The following is a 23,268-nucleotide window of genomic DNA, read 5'->3' as shown; positions in this document are numbered from 1 at the left end:
TATCACACTAACCAAGGATGATTGCTGTTTGAAGATGGAATTTCATTTTTCAAGACTTCATAGTTTTCTTTTCAAGGAGTGGTTTGTAAATTCCATTTTTTTTTTTTGGTAGCCATGTTTCTCTTCTTTGCTTTGTAACTTTTATGAACACATTCCTTTGGCCTCAGTAATACCCTACCTGTCAGAATGCAGATGTGTACAACAGAAACCACTGTAGCTCTTTCAAACCCATGGTGTATTAACTATGAGTAATAGGCAGGTGTATTAAATATTGACAATTGTCAGAAGTATTAAATACAGGTGATGAGACAGACATATTAAGTATGAGTGATGAGGTAGGCCCACAAAATCTCTGAAAGGATTTGTTTCCAGGCAGCCAAACCTTTAAGAAAGAAACACCACCATGGATCTAGAAGCTGTCACCTCTGCCCCAGTCACCTGACTGGGAACCAAGTCGGAGCATGTGGTTCAGTGAGCAGCCAGGGCTCAGCCAGCAACTCTAGGGTCTCTGGATGGAGCAGCTGAGACAAAGTTTGTGCTATGTAGTAACACAGGAATATCCTGTTTTCAGGCCAGCTTTCTACTATCATAACAATCCCGGAGGTTATTAGCTTAGGGAGGGAAAGGGTATTTCTGGCTCACAGACTTGGTACTATCTTCCCATGAGTGGATGGCCTCATTGCCCACAGCAATAGCACATAATAAAACCAGTCACCTCAGGAACAGGATGTAAGGGAGAGAAAAAGTGAGGGGCCAGGGTCCCAAAATAGTCTTGAAAGGCATACCTCCACTGATCAGAAGACCTCTTTTGGGCCTTCGACTCTTCAAAGTTCTGCTATCTCCTAACATTGCCATCGGTTTGGGGTCAAGTCTTTAAGAGGAGGCTTAACCAAATCATAGGCTCTCAGGAGGAGCAATTCAGCCTCAGTCAGTTCCTCAGAGTTCAGGAGCTGTGGAGGACTATTCCATGGTCAAGCAAAGTTGTTGGATATGTAAATTTAGAACCCAAAGGATATCTGTTGAGTCAGAGGTTTATGTAAGAGTTTTTTTTTTTTTTAAAGATTTACTTTATTTATTTTATGTGTATGAGTACACTGTAGCTGTACTGATGGCCATGAGCTGTCATGTGTGTGGCTGCTGGGAACTGAACTCAGGACCTCTGCTGGCCCTGCTCTCTCCGGCTTAATTCACTGTAGCTGTCTTCAGATGCACCAGAAGAGGGCGTCCAGTCTCATTACCGGTGGTTGTGAGCCACCACGTGGTTGCTGGGATCCAAACTCAGGACCTTCGGAAGAGCAGTCCGTGCTCTTACCCGCTGAGCCATCTCGCCAGCCCTATGTAAGAGTTTGTATACAAGCTCGTATACAACTGAGGCTAATACTGAGCCCTGGAACCTTGTACTTCTGCATCCGGGAATGCGGGAGTTACAGACAGACAGTCCCATATCCAGTCCCGATCCCTTCTCTTTCTGTCTTCAGGCCCAGGGCCATCCCATTTCTTTCTCAAACACCCCACTACAGACACTCCCAAAAGACCCTTTCTGTTCTCAGGGCAACACCCCACATTTTCAGCCTCTTTCTGCGTCTTAGGTGTGAACCTCAGAAAGCACAAACTGCCCCAGACAAGACCTGAGGCAGTGTCTGAAAGAGTCACAAAAATTAACCCACAGTAGGGCCACTTTCCACCACCTAACTGGCAGCAGCTAGAGCAAAGGAAGAAGTCAAGTCCCGATTTCAGTAAGGGAGGCAGTCTTTTACAACAGCCTCGGACTGAATGGTGGATTTGTTAACTGAGCTTATTAATAGGCGAGGTTTCTTTTTCCTCTTAAGTAGGAAGAGTACTGGGCCAAGGGGCAGGGAGGTGCCAGAAACCTCCAAGAAGCACAGCTCACTTTTAAGCAGTATTATTTCAAATACAGTGTACAAAGGGGAAACAGACTCGATTAATTTCTTCTAATCCTCAAGAGAGAAAGCATTCTGGGTTGGCACACCGTGAGTGGAAGCTGTACTGTATTCCAGAAACGCTGCCAGAAGAAGCCGTCAGACGGGAGGGGATGGCAAAGATGTGGACCACATTTAGAGAAGATGGTCCGCAGATCCCAACATACATGGGATGTGCCAATCAAGACCAAATACTGAAGGAGGAAATGTCTGGGATGTCCCCTCTCCTCCCACCCGCCCCCTCAAGATCCCTCTCTCCTTATAACAGGCTTGGGCCTGTTTCCAAAAGGTCAAAGTCTGAGAATCGGGGAGCCTTGGCAGGGTTTCTAGTCCTTAGGCTAAGCAGGAGGAAGTGGTCAAGTCCAGAATTGACCCTTGGGTGTTGCATCCAGCAGGAAGCTCCCAGCTAGGCAGCGGGTCAGTAGGCAGGGCAGAGTCAGGAGTGGGCGTGGTGGGGGCGTGGCCAGCCTCTCCACTCCAGGCCACAGTCTTCCAGCTTCGGGTCTGTGTCAGCTTGGCACTGCAGCCCGGGCCGCCATGACGCTGCGTGTGGCCGCGTTCGACCTTGACGGAGTGCTGGCCCTCCCCTCTGTCGTCGGGGCTCTCCGCCGCGCCGAGGAGGCCTTGGCACTGCCTAGGTAAGGGGACCCGCGCTGGGTCAGTGTCCCGCCTGGTGCCCTGTCCACACGTCCAGCCCAGGGTTCAAATTGTTTCCTGGGCAAGATCAAAATCATTGCCTGGTACTAAAATGCCAGCGTGCACGAACAGATCCATTGCTAAATGCTAAGTAATTAAACCTTGCTTTTAAAAAAAAAAAATGCCCTTTACGAAAGAGGCGTTACTAGGTTATTTGCTGCCGGATTAATTCTACTGAACTGGATCTTTAAAATACCCGCCGCGATTTACAAGAAAGTTCAGTCCAAGACCAGCGTTACAGGAGAACTAGTGCAAGAGCAGTTTACAGAAAAGTCCCACAGCCTGGGGAAATGGGGACCTGGGAGGCAGTCACAGATACCAGAAGGTAATAGCTCGGATTCAGACAGGGGAGGGAGGAAGCAAGGGACTGTAGAAAATGTCTCGAATAAATATATCAAAATAGCCAATCATGGGACTGGAGAGATGAGTGCAGTTAAGAACATGCACTTGCTGAAGTCTGAGTCCCAGCAACCATATCAGGCGGCTCCAGGGTATCTGTCGCCCCCTTCTGGCCTCTTAGGACACCTGTACGCACTAATGCACACACAAACACATAATTTAAAGCTGTTGTTTTGTTTTGAGACAGGGTTTCTTGGTGTAGCTCTGGCTGTCCTGGGACTTGCTTTATAGAGCGGGCTAGCCTCGAACTCAGAGAGTCGCTTGTCTTTGCCTTCCAAGTGCTGAGATGAAAGACATGCGGGCTGGTGAGATGGCTCAGCGGGTAAGAGCACCAACTGCTCTTCTGAAGGTCGTGAGTTCAAATCCCAGCAACCACATGGTGGCTCACAACCACCCATAATGAAATCTGATGCCCTCTTCTGGTGTATCTGAAGACAGCTACAGTGAACTCATTTATAATAATAATAAATAAATTAAAAAAAAATATTTAAAAAAAAAAAAAAGAAAGAAAGACATGCGACCCCACCACCCAGCAACATGTTGATATGTTAGAACGGTGGCTCGCGTCAGGACATACCACACACTAGGCCCAAGCAGTTCCACGTGTAAGAGGTTCAGTTGAGAGGGAGAGAGGGGGAAGTAGCGTGGAAAGAGAGGAGGGAGAGAGAACACAAGATGGAGGAATGTTCCCCGTATATATGTGGGTTGTGACATAGTGGCCACAGATAAAGGTGGGAAGTGGGCCCAATGAATTCTGGTAATATGGTGGCTGTTGCTCTGGCAACAGGTCTCTGAGACCCGCCCATAAGTTGCCACAGGCTTTGGATGCTAACACAAGTAATTTAAGAAGTAATAAAAATATCTTTTTAAAGATCCAGACATCACTAATTGTATGTGAAATCATGTATAATTTTTTCTAGTTTTTTCTATTTTTATTTTCCAACCTTTCAGTTTAAAAAACGTGTTTTATAATCAGAAAGGAGGAAAACATATTTATTTTAAAAAATAAAAAAGATGAAAGATCACTCTGGTATCACCCAAGGAAAAGAACAAATGGATAATTTCAAAATACCACTGAGGGGAAGAGGCATAAGGGCAGCTTGGGGTCTGGAGTTCTGCCTCATTTGATGATTCTTGAATTCTTATGACACCAAAGGCCAACAGGGATTAACCTTTATACTACAGAAATCATGCAAGCCAACCCAAAGGATGCAGAGACTGGGGCTTGGCAGTTTGATCACACAGTAGGTAGCCTCAGCCTTGCTTAATCACATAGTAAATGGCCTTAGCCTTCCCTGATCACACAGTAGGTGGTCTCTGTGACTGATTACAGTGTTCCTATACTCACTGTAGCTCCTCCCTCTCTGGCTCATTGTGACTTTGTATCTTCCTTAGACACTGTTCTAGAAAAGTTTCTGTCCCAGGGTGAATAAAGACATCAATAACTAAGAAACACAAATAAACAAGTGGCTACAAAGTCCACCTCAAATGGTTACATTGCTGGTAATTAGAATTTGACTGAGAACTACATTTGAACTTGAAAAGCCACCTGACCTTGTGCTTGCCCGAAAGGAATCATACATTTGGGTGGGGAAACTGAGGAATGAAAGATGAGCTAGTTTTCAAGAACATTTCCATGTATGTGTGCGTGCACATGTGAGGCTATGTCCATTTTTTGTTTTGTTTTTGTTTTTACCTTTTTTAAAATTTTAATTTAATTTTTTTTTTTACTTATCCACTTTACATCCCATCCATTGCCCCCTCCCAGTCACCACTCCCACAATCCTTCTCCCTCCCCTCCCCCTTCTCCTCAGCCCCCTGGGTATCCCTCCCCACCCCCACAGCACCCATCTCCCACACTTCAAGTCTCTGTGAGGCTAGGAGCATCCTCTCCCACTGAGGCCAGACAAGGCAGCCCAGCTAGTAGAACATAACCCATGTACAGGCAACAGCTTGCTTTTGGGATTGTCCCGTTCCAGTTGTTTGTGACCTGCATGAAGGCCAAGCTGCACATCTGCTCTATATATGCAGGGAGATCCAGCCCATATGTGTTCTTTGGTTGGTGGTTCAGACTCTGAGAGAACCACGGGTCCAGGTTAGTTGAGTCTGTTGGTGTTCCTGTTGAGTTCCTATGCCCTTCAGGGCCTGCAGTCCTTCCTCCTGTTCTTCCATAAGAGTCCCCAAACTCCATCTACTGTTTGGCTGTGGGTGTCTGTGTCCGTATCTGAGTCAGCTGCTGGGTGGAGCCTCTCAGAGGAAAACATGCTTCTGTCTGTAAGCATAACAGAGTATCATTAATAGTGTTAGGGATTGGTGCTTGCCCATGGGATGGGTCTCAAGTTGGGCTGGTCATTGGTTGGCCATTCCCTCAGTCTCTGTTCCATCCACTCTGCCTGCATTTCTTGTAGACAGGATAATTTGGGGGTTGGAAGTTTTGTGGGTGGGTTGGTGTTTCTCTCGCACTGGAGTTTCTGTCTGGATGCAAGAGGACCTCTTCACATGCCCATTTTTATGTGAGGGTATTTATGTACAGATGTTTTATGTGGGTAAGTACATGGGTGTGCTTACTTAACCTGCCTTTTTAGTTATCTCTCCTTGTTAAGTAAGACATTGCCTTTCACTAGGAATTTGGGGTAAGGGTTAAATTAGCTGATATATAAAGCAGATGGGCAGCAGTGTTTTTGATACATGCTATTATTTACCAAATAGTCTACAGAGTAATGCATTTCGAATACCACTAGATGATACCTCACACAGCTCCTTTGTGACCATGGTCAGGGTTGTTCACAGGTGCCATAAAATAGGCCACTGCCAAAGGAGCTGAACTCAGAGTGCAGGACTCTGAGCTTGTTTAACCACCAGAGGTGCAAGCTAATTATGTAGGTTTCAGAAAGTGAAGAAAAAGCCTCTTCCATGCACTGGGCATTTTCCTCATGCCTGCAGACATAACAACTCTGCTCATACAAGTGACCAAAGCTCAAGGTTCCTGGAAGTTCTCTTGTGTCTCTCATTATTTGTGTTTTGTTTTAATTGTACGTGTGTGGGTGTTTTGTCTGTATGTGTATCTCTGTGTCATGTGTATGCTTGGTGCCCAGAGATGGAAAAGGGTGTTGTATCCTCTAGAACTAGAGTTCCAGATGGTTCTGAGCCATCTTGTGGGTGCTGGGGATGTAATCTGAGCACTCTCAGCCAGTGCTCTCCAGCCCCCTGTATCTCCTGATTCACCAGGTTCATTTTCTACCATGGCCCTTTCACTACTTACTAACTTGATGAAGCATTCTTTTTTTTTTTTTAAGATATTTTCTTTATTTACATGTAAATTTCTCCATTCCCAGTTTCCCCTCCAAAAAACAAAGAAACAAACAAAAACAACAAAAACAAACCCCTGTTGCCTCCCACTTCCCCATGCCTGCCACCCCGCCCTCTCCCACTTTCTGGCCCTGGCATTCCCCTACACTGGGGCACAGAACCTTCACAGGGCTGAGGTCCTCTCCTCCTATTGCTGATCAAATTTGCAATCCTCTACTATACACATGCTGCCAGAACAATCAGACCCCTCCATGTGCAGTCCTTGGTTGGTGGTTGAGACCCTGGAGCTCTGAGGGTACTACTTAGTTCATATTGTTGTTAGTCCTAAGGGGCTGCAAACCCCTCAGCTCCATTGGTCCTTTCTCTAACTCCTTCACTGGGGACCCTTTGATGAAGCATTCTTAAACCACAGTGCTCAGGGGCTGGTGAGATGGCTAAGATGACAGAGGCGCTTGCTACCAAGCACAACAACCTGAATTCCATCTCCATGACCCATATGGTAAAGGGAGAGAGCTGACTCCCTCAAGCTGCCCTCTGATCTACTCATGTGCATTGTGACATGTGTGTGCATATATGCCAAGGACCAGCCTCAGCTTGGAGAAGGGTCCTGAGAAAGGAGTGTTTGGGAGCAGTGAAAAGAATGACTCGAAGTCAAACATGGATACAAGCTAACAGCCAGTGTTCTGCTCAAGATGGCTCTCTCTGGAGCTCTCTAAACAGCTCATCCAGATATCTCAGCTCCCACAGATCAAAGCCCGGTCTTTCATTTACATGTCAATTCAGTCATTTACTCCAAGTTCCTTTTTGATTATCCCACAAATCAGCATTCCCCTCCATTCTTAGAAAGAGACTGCAAGCACATTATTTTTTTTAACATTGCAAGTGAATTCAGAGATCTCCCTGCTTTTGTAAGTGCAAACAGTAAATGTAGCTGGGTGGGATCCTGCCCTGCCACCACCATTCTCAAAGTCTCTTTATCTCCTCCCTTAATATCTTTCTGACAAGTTGACTCATCGCACAATTGCCTTTGTTCTTTTAGGTCCATGAAGCCCCTCATATAATTCATATTGCATCCTTATATTTTGCATAGTTAAGAAATTATATATTTTTTAACTTGTATTTTCAGAGTTCTTTCCCACATCCTTAAGGGCTGTCCTGAAGGTCATAGGATTTACCATTTTTGCAAAGAACATAGACACACCCTCACCTCTCAAACTCATGCTGTCTTTAATTATTATGGAATCATTAACCTAGGCTGAGAGGACATTCCCCAATAATCTTGCAGGCAGAATATTTCCTGATGATAACTTTGGCAGAGAAAATATTTTCCAAAGGAGGAACATAAAGTTTATATGTGTGTGTGTGTGTGTGTGTGTGTGTGTGTGTGTGTGTGTTACTATCAATCCTCATACACATCAACTGCCAACACTCATGACAATCCACACCCTGCTGGCTCTGTTGGCTCTGTTGGAAGGGGGCAGGAACCATGTCATATCCATCCCATGTAGGACTCGGCACATGTGCACACACCTACATATAAATAAATGCAATAAAAATTAGAGTTCATGTTTGCCAATGGCAAGAATATTCTTGTTATCGCTTTTACTTTTAAATAATCCCTGCCTGCTCTTGCAATGTCCTGTTGTAGTTATGCTGGTTTTGTTCATGCTTCCTCAATCAATTCCCATTTTCCAGGCAGAAACAGATAATTTCCTTATCTCACTCATACACTATAACTATCTGCTTACCAATCACTGTGCATTTCCTAAGGATGGGGTTGTTATTTTCCTCATCTTTTATATCACAGGTTGTAGCACACCTTAGGCATCTAATAAAAGCTGTGGCATCCACCTCCACTCTGATTCTTTTTTAAGATTTATTTATTAATTTTATGTATATGAGTACACTGTATCTGTACAGATGGTTGTGAGTCTTCCTGTGATTGTTAGGAACTGAATTTTAGGACCAGCATTCTGGTTGACCCTGCTCACTCAGGCCCAAAGATTTAATTATTATTAATAAGTACACTGTTGCTGTTTTAAGACACACCAGAAGAAACCATCATATCTCATTAAGGTGGTTGTGAGCTACCACGTGGTTGCTGGGATTTGAACTCAGGACCTTTGGAAGAACAGTGCTCTTACCTACTGAGCCATCTTACCAACCCTCCACTCTGATTCCTAAAACTGCAGGGCAATTGCTAAAGCACCTGAGGAACCTCGCTACAGAGATGGCAGTGTTGTGACACTGAACTGAGGTAGTATTTGCACTGCTCTGAGTTCACTATGAATTGTTGGATGTCAGGTTGAAAATGTGTGAATTTGATGTCAATCGTACCTTAATGTGATTATTCAAGAAAAGACTGTTGGCAAAAGTGGGGCAGAGCCATTACTAACACAAGAAAGTTAGTCAAGGCCACAGATTTCTTTTATAGTTGCAGAGTTGATTTTGCCTGAGAGAGGGCTAGTCTGTTTAAAAACAAAACAAAACAAAACAACAGCAACAACAAAATCTCCATTATAGTCAGAAACAAACTACTGAAGTAGGAGATAGTTGTTCTCATAACCAGGGATGGCGAATAGTTGCAATGGGCTTGGCAGTTACAGCTGATAATAGGCAAGGCGTGTCCATTTATTAGCACTGCTGAACAAAGAGCACAGACTGGCTGGCTTAGCAAAAAGTATTCTAGGAGGGTGGAAGTCCAGCTTTCAGCAAAGTTGATGTCCTGGTTTGCTTTTCTTTTGCTGTGGTAAACATGGCGGCAAGAAGCAACTTGGGGAGGAAAGAGTATGTTTGGCTTAAAGGTTACAGTTCATCTATGGAAGCCAGGGCAAGAACTCAGAGCAGGGAGAACCTGGGGGCAGGAACAGAAACAGAAACAGTGGGAGCATGGTGCTTATTGGATTGCTATCCTTGGCTTTTTCAGCTACCTTTCTTATACAACCCAGGGATGGCTCAGCTCTGATGCTGGATGTTCCCACATCAGTCAAGAATCAAGAAAATGGCCCGCAGCCATAGCAGCTCACCAGTCTGATGGAGGCAGTTCCTCAGCTGAAATGCTCTCTTCCCAGATGAGTCAAGACATGTACCAATTTGACAAAAAACAAACAAACAAACAAACAAAACAAAAACAAACAAACAAAAAAAACTATGACAGGACAATCTTCCCCGTGTCAGTACTAACCCACAAGCATATCCCTATAAGTAATACTCATTTCATTTCTTGTACCCAAGATCTCCATGTGAATATCACAGTATAAAATACAGTCCAACTTTTAAAAGTCCCATTGTCTTTAAAAAATTTCAATGTGTAAAAGTTCAAGATCTCTTTTAAAAAATAGGAAGTTCCCACTGTGAGCTCCTATGAAGTTTAAAACAAGTTACATACTTTCTTATTCCAAAAGAGAAGAATTAATTGGAGTACAGTTACAATCAGATCAAAGGAAAACCAAACCCCAGCCATATAACTAGCTCAGGGTCTGGCATCTGGGATTCACTCATGATCTTCTGGGCTCCAAGGGCTTAAAGACTCTACCTTCCCAGGGCCGCCAGCTGCAGCACACACAGTTTGTCTCAGAGGCTCAGGCTGGCTCTACTCCATACCTGTCCCTGTCCTGGGTAGCTGTACCGTGGTCCTGGTACTTCTAATCTGTTGGGGTCTCCACTACAACTGAGGCTAGTCTCCCTGCTGACCCTGCCATGAGTGCAAAGGCCCAGCTGCTCTCCATGACCCCTTTAATCCGGCAGCTCTCATGTCATCAAGACTAACACAGTTGGAGAGGCTGCTAGTTTGAGACACAGCCTTGCCCTCCCACTGGCCCCAACCACAGCTTCTGTGTGCTGACCCTGATGAAATACCTCCCTGAAGATTTAATCACAGTGATTCTGGCCTCTTGGCAACCACATCGGATTCTTCAGTCCCTGGCCATAGAATCGTCATCTAAAATATCACAGTAGATTTGTGACAACCAATGACAACCAGTTGGTTGCCTCCAATGAATCTCTCCTTGGCTTGAGGATAGCATCATCTCTGTATGTCCAAGAATGTTCTGGCTCTGTGTGTGCCTGTGTCTAATTCACTTCTTTTCATTAGAATACCAATCATGTTAAATTAAGACCAGCCCCAAAGGTCTCATTAAATTCATTATCACTTTAAAGATTCCATTTCCAAATATAGCCCCATTGTGAAGTACTGGAAAGTAAAACTTCTCTGTAAGAATTTTGAAGGAGAGATATTTCAGTCCCTAACAGAGGAAATGCTTTTAGAAATTAGAGACTAAGATAAAATAGGAACTATATGTCCAAAAAAGTGACTTTTGAAGAATGTGAGCTAAAATAGTTGTATGTGAACAAACTTGACCTTGGCTTATATCTATCCATCCTTTCTGACAACAGTTTGCCTACAAATATAAATGGCAGCCGTCTGTCCTTGCCATGGGACACATGATGAAGCCATCAGATAGCGGGTGATGGTACTGTTCTTTGTGTCTTCCAGAGACTTCCCGCTTGGTGCTTTCCAGACAGAATTCCCAGATGGACCCACTGAACAACTCATGAAAGGGAAGATTACATTTTCCCAGGTGAGGAGACGATGTGTGGAGAGGTGAGGAGACCCCTGGGGAGGTCCTCCGCATCATTACATTTCTACCCTTCCTTCAACTCCCTGTGGGCATGATTATGTCTTCTTGACCCTTGCAACCCACACCCATCCCCTACAACTTACAAAGTAGCAAGACACTGGAAGGTGTGTTTAGAACTGGCTTGTTGTCTGTCTGGGCCAACTTGAGGGACTTTTCAAGCCTTGAGGAACTGTGACAAGAAACAATGACAACCAGAGTAGCTATTTCAGGACAGGGCCACTCAATTAACTCAATAACTACAGAGTAGGGGCTTTGGAGTCTGGGACTGGGGTTTGGATTTGTAGGCCCAGATCAAGATCACAGCAAGTTACTTAACTTCTGGAAACCTCCATTGTGCTATCAGTAGAATAGGGTGATGATACCACCCATGCCCGAGTCATAGTGAAGCCTGGGAATGCTTAGCATTGTGCATTTTACTCAGTCGGTGCAGGTAAACACTGTTCCTGGTACTAAATTCTCAGTTAATTTTTTAATAAAGTAGTCATGGTATTTACAATTATAAATTCACAATTAGTGTGTTTATAAAGAATCTGTCTATAAGCCCACAGTTCTTTTTAAATCTACTTATTGAAAAGTTGTATTATTGTAGACACTTCAGAGAAGTGTAGACAGAGGTGTACACTATTGTAGACACATCAGAGAACTTGGGGACTACCTTGGTAATAAGAAAGATCATAAGAGACAGGAGCAGCGTATCTGCTGAAGATAGTGTCTCCTATATGTGACATGAAATCTCAATGTGCTGCCTAAAGAAGATCATCACAATGGTATCATCATTGATATGACAACGTGGATGGAGGAAATCTCACAGGACCCCATCCCAAAGTGAAGAGCTATAGACAATGAATGGCTGCTGAGAGAGCAAGAATCAGCTCCCTAGGGAGGAACCACTTAATTGATTATCTAATTCCTGGTAGTCGTCCCTAAACATACATACATACATACATACATATATATATACATATGTACACACATACATACCTGCCCACACACTTGCATACATATACATACACACATGTGTGCACATGCATACACACACACATGAACAAACTAAATTAGAGGGAATAGAGGAAACACAGGAAGAGTTGGAGGAGTAACAGGGAGGGATGAATCCAGTACACTTGTACAACATTTTCAAAACATACTTGAATTAAAAAATACACACAAAGCATTATGAAAATCCCATCTTTTGTGCTAACTTTTAAATTAATAATAATAACATAGAACTTAAAAAGAGAAAGACTTTCCAAGATTGCACCCACTGACTCCGCTACCCACCCCCGTGTTTGCTTTACAGTGGGTACCACTCATGAATGAAAGCTACAGGAAGTCCTCCAAAGCCCATGGAGCCAATCTACCTGAGAATTTCTCCATAAGTCAAATATTCAGCCAAGCCATGGCAGCAAGAAGCATCAACCGCCCCATGCTTCAGGCAGCCGTTGCTCTCAAGAAGAAAGGTAAGAGTCCTATACACCCATCCGATGGTTCAACTACACCAGAGCCCTGGAAAAGCTGAGGTCAGAATAATATTGGGTGTGTTTCAAGGTCACAGATCTGAAATGCTCTGAAAGCAAGCACAAGAGTCTGTTTGAGAGAAGAGACAACTCTGTACTGTTAGGATCCCTGGAGAAATGACATAATTGTATATAATAAAGCACTTACCAGTAACTGCTTTATAAACAAAATCCTGTCCCTTGGTTGGTACTAATTAGTACCAATAATTATTCAAATGAGCAAAATTTTTGCGACAGTTTTTAAAACACAGCTTTTAAGCAACTCTGAATCTCCCAGTGTTTGAGTGTCAGAGTGTCAGTCTTTGGGTGTCAGAGTGGTGCTAGGAGCTGGTGTGAGTTGAGATGATGTCATGCGGTCTAAGACACAGGGTCAAAACCATCCATTAGCATGTATTTTATTTTAGTGCCTGCCTCTTCTTCATAAGCATCAATGACACCATCCACATCAGACTTACATCATTGTGTTCAAGGCATCTGACTCAATCCATATGTGCTGCTATAACAAAAGACCCAAGGCTAGAGTTTATAAAGGACAGGTCTTGCTTCTTATAGCTCTGGAGGCTGGGAAGCACAAGACCAAGAGGCCTGTATCTGAGAGGGCGTCCATGCATTTTCTCACCATGTTGAGAATGGAGAGGGAAGAACAAAGTGTGAATGATGGGGAGACAAGATATCCCACCTTGCAGGCCCAGTATTGTACAATAAGCACAGACTTCCTTCCTGAAGGCAGAGCTCTCATGCCCTGGCCATTTGCCCACTAACCCTGTAATAGTAGGATTAACTTTCCAACACAAGTTTTTGGGAGACACATGCAAGCCATAGCCCATCCCATGTCCATACCTCTTCCCTCACCATAGGCTCATCTGTGTCTTGTTTCCAATATCTCCTGTTTCTTGCCATGGATGACTGGGTAGACAGAGCCAGGAGGTGATGCCATCTCTATTTGGATTTTTCCAGTTTTGAAATGGGAATGAGGTTCCTGATGGTCAAGGCAAGTGTTTTTTTGTAGAGGGCATGAGGCCCTCATGCTCACAGATGAGCACTCGGGAGACCAGAAATGTTAAACACGCAAGGTTTTATTTATTTATTTATTTATTTATTTATTTATTTATTTATTATATCTAAGTACACTGTAGCTGTCTTCAGACACACCAGAAGAGGGCATCAGATCTCATTACAGATAGTTGTGAGCCACCATGTGGTTGCTGAGATTTGAACTCAGGATCTTTAGAAGAGCAGTCAGTGCTCTTAACCACTGAGCCATCTCTCCAGCCCAAGGTTGTCTTTTCAAAGGAAGATGTATACTTGTTTTCTGCTGGAGACACTGGGGAGGAATGTAGTTAACCTTTGGTGACCCGTGGTATCTGGAGGGCCAGCCCACATTTGAATTCCGCAGACTATTATGTTTATCATAGTCACGCTCCCTAGGCCCTTATCCTGAGCATTATTCTGAGTCAATAGAACCCATCTTTATGGAAGAGGCCATATGTACTTGGTAAAGAGTTTCAGTGTACACATGTCTTAAGCTTTGTTTTACACATAGAATTGAATTAATTATCATCGGGAGATGTTTTCCAAAATTGCACTGTGCTTAAATAAACTCCCTGGTGTCAGACTCTAGATCCAAGATGTACTGCTGAGTTGCTCTGGACTAGATTTAATTCTTGTCTCCCCACCATGGTGGTCACAGAGACCCTCGTTGCCTATAAACATAGGCGGAGTTTTCATTGGTATAGACTACATAGGAGCATTGGACTTCACTGTGGGCTCTGAGTAGTATGTGCACTGTTCATCTGTCAATATGGGATAGGTAGATCTCCCCTGCCAGCCACAGAAGTAGAGAGAACTGCATGAGCTGAGGAAACAGACATCCTTATAAAATGAAGCAGTAGTGTCAAAATGCTGACGTCCACATGGTTAAGAAGGGAGACTGGTCTTCCGAAAGCTCCACGTTCAGGACTGTGCCAGGAGCTGCTCGTGGATAAGGTGATTCTTTCTCAGCTCCTCGAACGAAAGCTGTGTATGTGGAGATTGGAGTCAGTTAGCAGGAGCTGCAGTAGGAACTTGCCCATTCTCAGGGGCCCCTTGGAGGTACCCAGAGTATTGCAGGACAGAGCTCTCTTTATAGCTGATACAATCTCTGGTAACTTCCTACTCAGGATTCACAACGTGCATTGTCACCAACAACTGGCTGGACGACAGTGACAAGAGAGACAGCCTGGCCCAGATGATGTGCGAGCTGAGCCAACACTTTGACTTCCTGATTGAGTCCTGTCAGGTCGGGATGATCAAGCCTGAGCCTCAGATCTACAAGTATCTACTGGATACCCTGAAGGCAAAACCCAGTGAGGTTAGTAGGTACTCCCTTTTGTCGGGGAAAGGGTGTCCCAGAGATCTTACAGCAAGGGAGCCATTGAATTTATAGACTGGGGTGCACTGGGGCCCGGCAGCATAGTCTTAGGCCATTCCTTCTGTGTCAGGTGGAATGTTTTTGACATGTAGCTTAGTCCAGATGTTGCATTGATGTAGCCCTCTGTGGCTGTAGGTTAAATCAGATGCTGTTAGAGCAGCTGTCCAAGTTTACTCATGAAGAAACAGAAACCTTGGGAGACTTTGCCAAGAACACGAAGCTAGTGATAGTCACCCCACAAAAGGGTGATCAGGAGTGGATCTCCTGCCATGCCTTCTGGTCCACTCCCTGTCCATGCATCATGTCCCACTTGAATCCTCTCTGTCCATTAAATGTCCTGAGAGTCACTATGCTGAAACACTGTATTATGCTCTCCTCTAATCTTAAAGAGTAAAGGAAGGAAAGGTCCCTCTCCTTTGTGTGCTAGCTCTTCCTCCTGCCAGACCCACCTCACCACAAGATGCCAGATCCCTGAGCATCCACGTTCTTCATTTCCTCACCATAGAGCTGCCCCCAGTCCTGTTCTTCTTCTGAGGTTCTGAGGTTCTCTTCACACAAGATGTTTCCTCTAGCTGACCTCCATACTGTTTGGGTCCAGGTTGTTTTCCTAGATGACTTTGGAAGTAATCTAAAGCCAGCCCGTGACATGGGGATGGTTACCATCCTGGTCCGCAACACAGCCTCGGCCCTGAGAGAACTGGAGAAGGTCACAGGGACACAGGTAACTTCAGGTCTGGGCAGAGTCTGGGTCCGCACCCCCGGACCAACATCTATCTATTTCCTTCTGTGCAGACAGTAAGCAGGAGTTTAAACCAATGTTTGGCAAGTCAGGAAACTAAGACAAATGAAAGGCACTTAGGGCTGGAAGATGGCTCAGTTGGCAAGTGTCTGTCATTCAAACATGAGGACTGAATGTGATCTTAAGCACTTGCGTGGAATCTGGGCATGGTGGTACATGCATGGAATCTTAGCACTGGGGATACAGAGTCAGGCAGATCTTTGGAGCTCTGACCAGAGTCTAGGTTAATACACTCATATTTGGAGATGCTGGGATCTAGAAACTCATCATATGTGTTTCAGGGGAAGATACAATTCAGCTTATAACATAACAGCGTACATCTTAAATAAATGGATCTGTTTAATGCAATAAATCAAATAAATTTAATTAATAAGTAAAAAATATACAATAAACAACACAAGACCTGAAGTATCTTGCCCAAGCTTAGCTTGTTCTCTCTAGGCCTAGAAATCTTACAAGCAGAGAGGAAACTGAGGGCAAGTTGAATCAAATCATCCATCCTCTCTGTTACTAAGTTTATCCCTTCCTCCTAGTAAACTAGATAAGTGTTCTATAGCCTTTCTTTCTTACCATCAGTTATGAGGAAGTATAGTATATGGCCTAGAGCATGATTCACTATGACCGTATTTTGGGCTTTGAATGAGTGAGTTTATTAAGAATGTAGCAAGCCAAAGTAAGAGAATAAATACCAAGAGATAGATAGATTATAATTAAGTAGATAGGTAGATGATAGATAGGTAGGTAGATAGATATAGATAGATAGATAGATAGATAGATAGATAGATAGATAGATAGATAGATAGATATCAAAACATCATCAAATTAAGTGCTCAAAAAAATCTAGCAGAAATCATTTGGGGAAACCTATTTAAGGAAGCCAATAGGAGTTTCTGATAGAGTCCCAAGCAGAGAAGGGTATCCCCTGTGGTGAGGCTTCCAAGAGGAAGAATAAATAGCAGAAAGCTGACATCATCAAATCAGGGCCTTATAAACATCCAGCAGAGACCGACTGGGGAGCATGAGGGCATGAGCTGGAGTTCTCAGTTGAGCTTTCTGTCCATGGCTGAACTTCCCACAGTAGCAGGTACTGCTACATCACGTCAACAAACAATAGCAATCTTGTGATGGAAGTGGTTCACCTTCTGTCTTAGTTAGGGCTTTCATTGCTGTGAAGAGACACCATAACCAAGGCAACTCTTATAAAGGACAATGGCTAATTGGGGCTGGCATATAAGTTCAGAAGTTCAGTTCATTATCATCAAGGTGGGAGCATGGCAGAGTCCAGGCAGGCGTGGTGCTGGAGGAGTCGAGAGTTCTACATCTTCATGGAAAGGAAGCAGACTGTTTTCAGGCATCTAAGAGGAAGGTCTCAAAGACAACCTCCACAGTGACACACCTACTCCGACAAGGCCACACCTACTCCAGCAAGGCCACACCTCCTAATAGTGACACTCCCTGGGCCAAGCCTATTCCAACCACCACAACTTGTCATTGTTTAAGGACATGCTGCTTTTACTCCTGGATTGCTCTGCTTTTTCTCTCCCCTCCCTGTCACAGAATCTGAGACACAGCCCAACACCAGACAAGGGGCCTTGGAGAATCCTTTGAGACAAACATGCTTGTGGGGGTAGGGCAACCCCACTTCCAGAGCCAGCTTCTCAGTCAGCTCAAACACTATCTGACAGTTTCCCAGCGTTCTAAACATCACAGGAAGCTACAGGGGAGAATCGCTATTGCGTCCTTGTCTCCAGTACTTTAAAGTTGTGGTAAAATACATTTAGCAGAAGGTTTACCATCTTAGTCATTTTAAAGTGAGCAATTCTGAGGTATCAGGTACATTCAGAACACTGTGCAATCAACTCCATCCACCTCCAGACTGTTCCATTAAAAAAAAAAAAAAAGCCAAAAGCATGTACTTGTTAAATAATGACTCATGCTATACTCGATTTCCTGTCTCTCTTTGACTTCTGGGTCCCTCATATGAATGGAATCACATACTGTTCATTTTTACTTAGTACAATGTCCTTAGGGTTCATCCATGGTGTGGCATGACCTGGGTGGGGCTCCCTTTCTGATCTGGGAAACCTCTGCTGTCTTTGAAAGTGGAGTAAGTTCTAGAGTTTATGCCCCCATCTTAGAGAGTAGATAACAGGGTCACGAAGGACAGCTTTCTCAGGACTAGATGGCAGGCGAAGCCGGGAAGGGTGGGTAGGTAACCTGCACAGTCTCTGCTCGGGCATCAGGAGACTTACTTGCACCTGTGCTCCGTAGCTCATCCTATGATACTGATGCTTTGGGGACTGACAGCAGTAAGGTAAAGAAGGGGGCATTCTGGAACTTTCCTTCTCACCTAGATGTTTTCCAAAGGCAGGTCAGGAGAAGCCTCTGGCTCTCCAGACGACAAGGACAAGGACCAAGGCACAGACAGTTAAGGGCTGGGCCCTCCAGAGGACAAGGACAAGGACCAAGGCACAGACAGTTAAGGGCTGGGCTCTTTGAAATTCGCATACTGAAATGCCAATGCCCAGTATCTCAGGATTTGGCTGGATTTAAATACAGGGCCTTGGAAGAGGTAATTAAGGAAACAGGAGACCAGCAAGGGGAACTGCAACCTAATGTGACTGGTCTCCATTGGAAGAACTAGAGACTAAACTACAGGCACACAGAGGAACACATGAGGAAGGACACAGAGAGGCATGGCAATCTATAAACATAGATCTCAGGAAAAACTCGCCCTTACTACACCTTCATCTCAGACTTGTGTCCTCCCAAACTGAGGAAAGAGCTGCCTATTGTTGAAAGCAGCCACCCAGCCAGTGGACCTCTATGGTGAGAATTTGAACAGTTTAAGTCAGGCACAGAGTCAGGCTGCAGCTCACTGAGAGGCACAAAGTAGGGTTGCAGCTGACTGAAGGGAGATCCCTTCCTATAGAGGCATCACAAAGAGGCAGCAGTTATACCTGCTGTGAGCCTGGTGACCATTTGAGGACTTCTGTGGAGGATGGTCTGAAACCCCAGAGGTGTACAATCTTGTGTTTTTCTGGTTCATATGATATTCATTTGGTAGCCCCAGGGCCTTTGTGGAACACTGCCAGTTATTCAGGAACTTGGAATGACAGAGGACCTACTGTCACCAGTTGAGGGTTTTCAAAATCTCATAGGATGCCCAGTAAAAAGATAGGAGATAAAGGAGATGAGGGGATTAGAGAGTCATGTGTGGGTTTTGTTGGCTTGACCAGGGTGCTATGCACTCCTGTCTGCATTCCATCGGCCAGAACTCAGTTGCAGGACTCCAATGGACTGAGACAGCTGATGGAGTCCAGCCATGTCCAATCTGGAGGGGGTTGATTCATGAGGACCAGCAGGGTTCACTCAGGAGGGGTAGTATGGTGATGTCTGGGGTCTCACTGTTCTTCGTTGTGCCCATCATACTTTCAGTTTCCTGAGGCCCCTCTGCCAGTCCCGTGCAATCCAAATGACATCAGCCATGGGTATGTGACAGTGAAGGTAAGTCAGCCAACTTCTCTCTGACCACAGGACATATATGTTATGTGAAATAGCAGGGACCATTGAGCTGTCAGTCCACAAATGCACAGATGGGGAAAACAAAAGGGAACAAAGCATGGTAAATGGGCAGAGCCCTTGGTAGAGCATATACTTCTGATTGGCCAGGGCCCAGTCATGTGACTACATCTACTATTACCAGGGGAAGGTATGTCTAGAAATGGCAGCATGTTTCTGGGAGATGGGATAAAGCAGACATTAGAAGCCCTAATAGTCCTCGTGCCAATAGAGCCACTCAAAAGGACTGTGCAAACAATCATATTTAAGAAGCAAACTGTTGAGGAGGGAAGACAGCTCAGCCAGTCAGGCACTCACTGTGCAAGCATGAAGGCCTGAATTCCATGTGAAAACTAAAGCTAGGAGTGCTCGTGTGTATTCGGAATCATAATCACTGTGAGGCAGAAACAAACAGATCGCTGGGGCTCACTCACCAACAAGACTGGCCTACTTTGTGAGTACCAGGCCAGTGAGAGGTTCTATCAATAATAAATAAATAAATAAATAAACAAATAAATAAATTGGACCGCTTTTAGGGAATGCGTCTTATTTTCTATTGCTGTGATAAAATATCATGACCTTATAGGAGAAAGAGTTTAATTGGGATTATGATTTCAGAGGTTGAGCAAAGGCATGGCAGCAAGTGGCTGGAACAGCATCTGAGAGCTCACATCTTCATCCCCAAGCAGGAGGTGGAGAGAGCACATTGGGAACAGCACAGACCCAGCAAACAAGGCCACGCCTCCTAAGTCTTCCCAAGCAGTTCCACCTACCAGAGACCAATTAATAAAACACATGGCACGTGGGAGTTATTCTCATTCAGACTACCAAAGAATGATACCCAAAGTTGACCTCTGGCTGTCACTCATGCATGGACATGCACCCTTGCATACATCACCAACCATCTCACACACACATACACACACACACACACACACACACACACACACACACACACACACACTCACAAACAGTTTTTCATACAGTAGACCTAGAATTCTACATGCCACCATTTGTTTTGTTTCAGCTCCCACCTGAAAATTATGAGACATGGCCAGTACTAAATCAATTTAGAGAGGAAGGAGGCTAAATTGTTTTGATTCTGTTTGCTCCCAATTACATAATCTTTTCACATCATAGTGAAAACCACCTGGTATGTCACCCACACTGGCCATAGATAGGTCCAACCATTGTTACTTAGCCTTTGGTTCTTTGAGCTGAGGTGGCTGGGTCAGGCAAGGTCTGGCTATCCCATGCAATGGCTGTCGAATGTCACCTGCATAAGGAAGACCCATTTTGCCTTCATTGACACCAAGATTACTGTCATACCCCTCTCTTCCACAGCCTGGGACCCGCCTGCACTTTGTGGAGATGGGCTCTGGCCCTGCCATATGCCTCTGCCATGGGTTTCCTGAGAGCTGGTTTTCTTGGAGGTACCAGGTAAGGGAACGGGGGAAGGTGCTTCCCAATCAGGGTAAGAAGAGGTGGGTTATATGGCGTGGGCCGGCCTAGGATGTTATAGATGAATCATTTCCAAATTGTGACCATGTGGCCTCAACAGTGCTGGCTATAGGAAGTTTCTTTGGGCTGTATTGATTCTCAAGACATCTGCATTAGGAGGCCATTGAGGACATTCTGCACCTCCTGCTGGGAAATCTTAGTAATGAACCCAGTAATGTGCAGCAGCTTTGTCAGACAAGATGTTCTGCTCATTGTGCTCTGATGCAGGGTACAACCCCACCACTGTGGCAGTCTGAGGACATGGGCTCCACCTAGCTCCATGAGAACGAGACTAACAAGTGCCATGTGGCACTTTAGGTAGAGCCATTTCCAAGTCAGAGGGAGGAAGGGATACAAGCAAGGAGCATCAGCTATGGACCAGCAAGACCACGTGGCCATGCTCTCTTTTGTTTTCTAGATCCCTGCTCTGGCCCAGGCGGGCTTTCGTGTTCTGGCTATAGACATGAAAGGCTATGGAGATTCGTCTTCTCCTCCTGGTGAGCTGGCTGTTTTATAGATCATAGATGTCCTGTATGCTCATGCTTCTCTCTGGTCTACATCTCTAGTCCCCTTACCCCCGAGCTTCCAGCACCCTTGAGTTTGCCCTGTCCAGGCTGAACACATCTGATGAAGCTCTGATCCTCTCCTGCTCCCATATCTTTGGTCTTAGGTTGCTCCTGCTCTGCACACTCTGAGTGACCCAAGAGGCACACAGGCTTGTGCTGGAGGGTGCCTTCTGCTGGTCATCAGGGATGTAGAATGTAGGATACAGCATCTATTTCTAGAAAGGTTTTCATATGCCCAGCTGAAAGACTGAATTTGATTCCTCAGCTGTCTCTCCCCTCTGCCCATTCTCTATGAAGGTGGCTGCTCTTGATGCCTCATGTCAGTGGGCTCATACAATAGCTAACTTTTCATGACTGGCTGATCTCATCTAGCATGCTATCTCTGTGTTTATCCCTGTTGAATTGTAGCTGTTCCTCACTTTCCAGGTGAATGAGTTCAGTGTTCAAGCCACCATCTGCCTATATATTCCTCCTCCAAAGACCACTGAGTTGCCCCCGTCTTTTGGCTACTTTGATTAGCAATGCTCTAAACATGGACACACACACACACACACACCTGTGCATCTCTGCCTTTAATTCTTTAGAACGGCTGGATTCTGCAATGGTCAGATTTAAGCCCTGCAGCTACAGAACCTAAGAATGAACATTAAGTAGCTTCTCAAGCCTGAGCTGCTTGTAAGTTTATGAGCATTTTCCTGATAGGAAAAGTTCTTCATTTGTATCAGGTTCAGGAGAGTCCTTAGTTCAAAGGTCTTCAGAGCCCAGGTGTGAAGGCAGGGACATGATGCAGCCAAGTGTAAACACAGCTTCTCCAGAGGGCAGTGATGCTGCTGACAGCCGGGCGCTCTAATCTGCTTCCCAGTCCCCTTAACCACAGCCATCACAGCTGGCATGTCTGGTTCCTGTGTTTGAAGCCTGATGACCTAGACTGGGACTGTCATGCTGGAGGGTCATTCTCTGCGTGTGGCAGTGTCTGCTGAGTGTCTCCTGCCTCCTGAATGATATGAAACTCAACAATAGACTAAAGGCTTTCAACCTCAGAGCCCAGGGAAGTCAGATTTCTAGTTTTAGCTATGAAAAGAGTTGCTCTATATTTACCTTAGGACAGTCTCTTTGGAGTTGTCTGGGTATGATGTAGCGACATAACAACATTCTGAATAGAGCCAGTGAAAAGAGAAGGATTAGAACTTATTGAATGATTTTATTATTTTTCTTATATTTTCACCATTTTTGACACTTCTTTCTCTTTATATTCACTGGAATGGTTCTTATTAGTTTAAAAAAAGTCACTTACCCCCGGCCCCCAATGTAATAATCTTCAGGTACAATGCAGTCCTTACCAAATTCCAATGGCTTTTTTCCCCATCACACAAGGATTTGCTATTTGTTCTGTGGCTGGCTTCAAATTTGCTCCTTTACTCTGCTTCCCAGGTGCTCAAGGGCACATTTTTTCAACAGAAAGAGAGAAATTTTACAATTCGTGCAGTACCACACATATCCACAAAGAATTGAGTGCATTTTGAGAAAAAACTGTAAATCTGTAGGGATTTGAAATTAAATGTTGTCATTTTAAACGTTATTCCAAGTTCATAGTAGTTAAGTGGTATGATACCAGTATAAAGACAGAGGTAGCAACAAGCAGAGCAGACTAGAAAGCTCAGAAGTAAAACTCTCTCTCTTTCTCTCTCTCTCTCTCTCTCTCTCTCTCTCTCTCTCTCTCTCTCTCTCTCTCTCTTGCTCTCGATCTCTTCCCCCCTTTCTTAACTGGCCTTTAACAAGGGTGCAAGGGCTGGGGGGTGGGGTGGCACACGCCTTTAGTCCCTGCACTTGGGAGGCAGAGGCAGGTGGATTTCTGAGTTCAAGGCCAGCCTGGTCTACAGAGTGAGTTCCAGGACAGCCAGGGCTACACAGAGAAAGCCTGTCTCGAAAAATAA

General features: G+C 44.8%; 1 protein-coding gene across 3 annotated transcripts in view; it reads left to right on the top strand.

Moving 5' to 3' along the window:
* Positions 1–2,408: 2,408 nt before the first annotated feature.
* Positions 2,409–23,268, top strand: part of Ephx2 (epoxide hydrolase 2) — a 37,835-nt gene continuing 16,975 nt past the window's right edge. For 2 of the 3 annotated variants that reach the window (XM_031361526.1, XM_031361525.1), the window contains exons 1-8: positions 2,429–2,578; positions 10,840–10,924; positions 12,282–12,441; positions 14,658–14,848; positions 15,507–15,629; positions 19,146–19,214; positions 20,613–20,708; positions 21,187–21,265. In XM_031361526.1, the coding sequence (XP_031217386.1) occupies positions 2,478–2,578; positions 10,840–10,924; positions 12,282–12,441; positions 14,658–14,848; positions 15,507–15,629; positions 19,146–19,214; positions 20,613–20,708; positions 21,187–21,265 (904 nt within the window). In that variant the 5' untranslated portion in view covers positions 2,429–2,477. Of the gene's footprint in view, positions 2,579–10,839; positions 10,925–12,281; positions 12,442–14,657; positions 14,849–15,506; positions 15,630–19,145; positions 19,215–20,612; positions 20,709–21,186; positions 21,266–23,268 lie in introns of all 3 variants that reach the window. The other variant, XM_031361527.1, reaches the window with a different exon arrangement.

Source organism: Mastomys coucha, unplaced genomic scaffold (assembly GCF_008632895.1).
Source record: "Mastomys coucha isolate ucsf_1 unplaced genomic scaffold, UCSF_Mcou_1 pScaffold9, whole genome shotgun sequence".
NCBI classification, from domain to species: Eukaryota; Metazoa; Chordata; class Mammalia; order Rodentia; family Muridae; genus Mastomys; species Mastomys coucha.
Note: the sequence above shows the minus strand (reverse complement) of the source record. Positions and strands in the feature narration are given on the sequence as shown.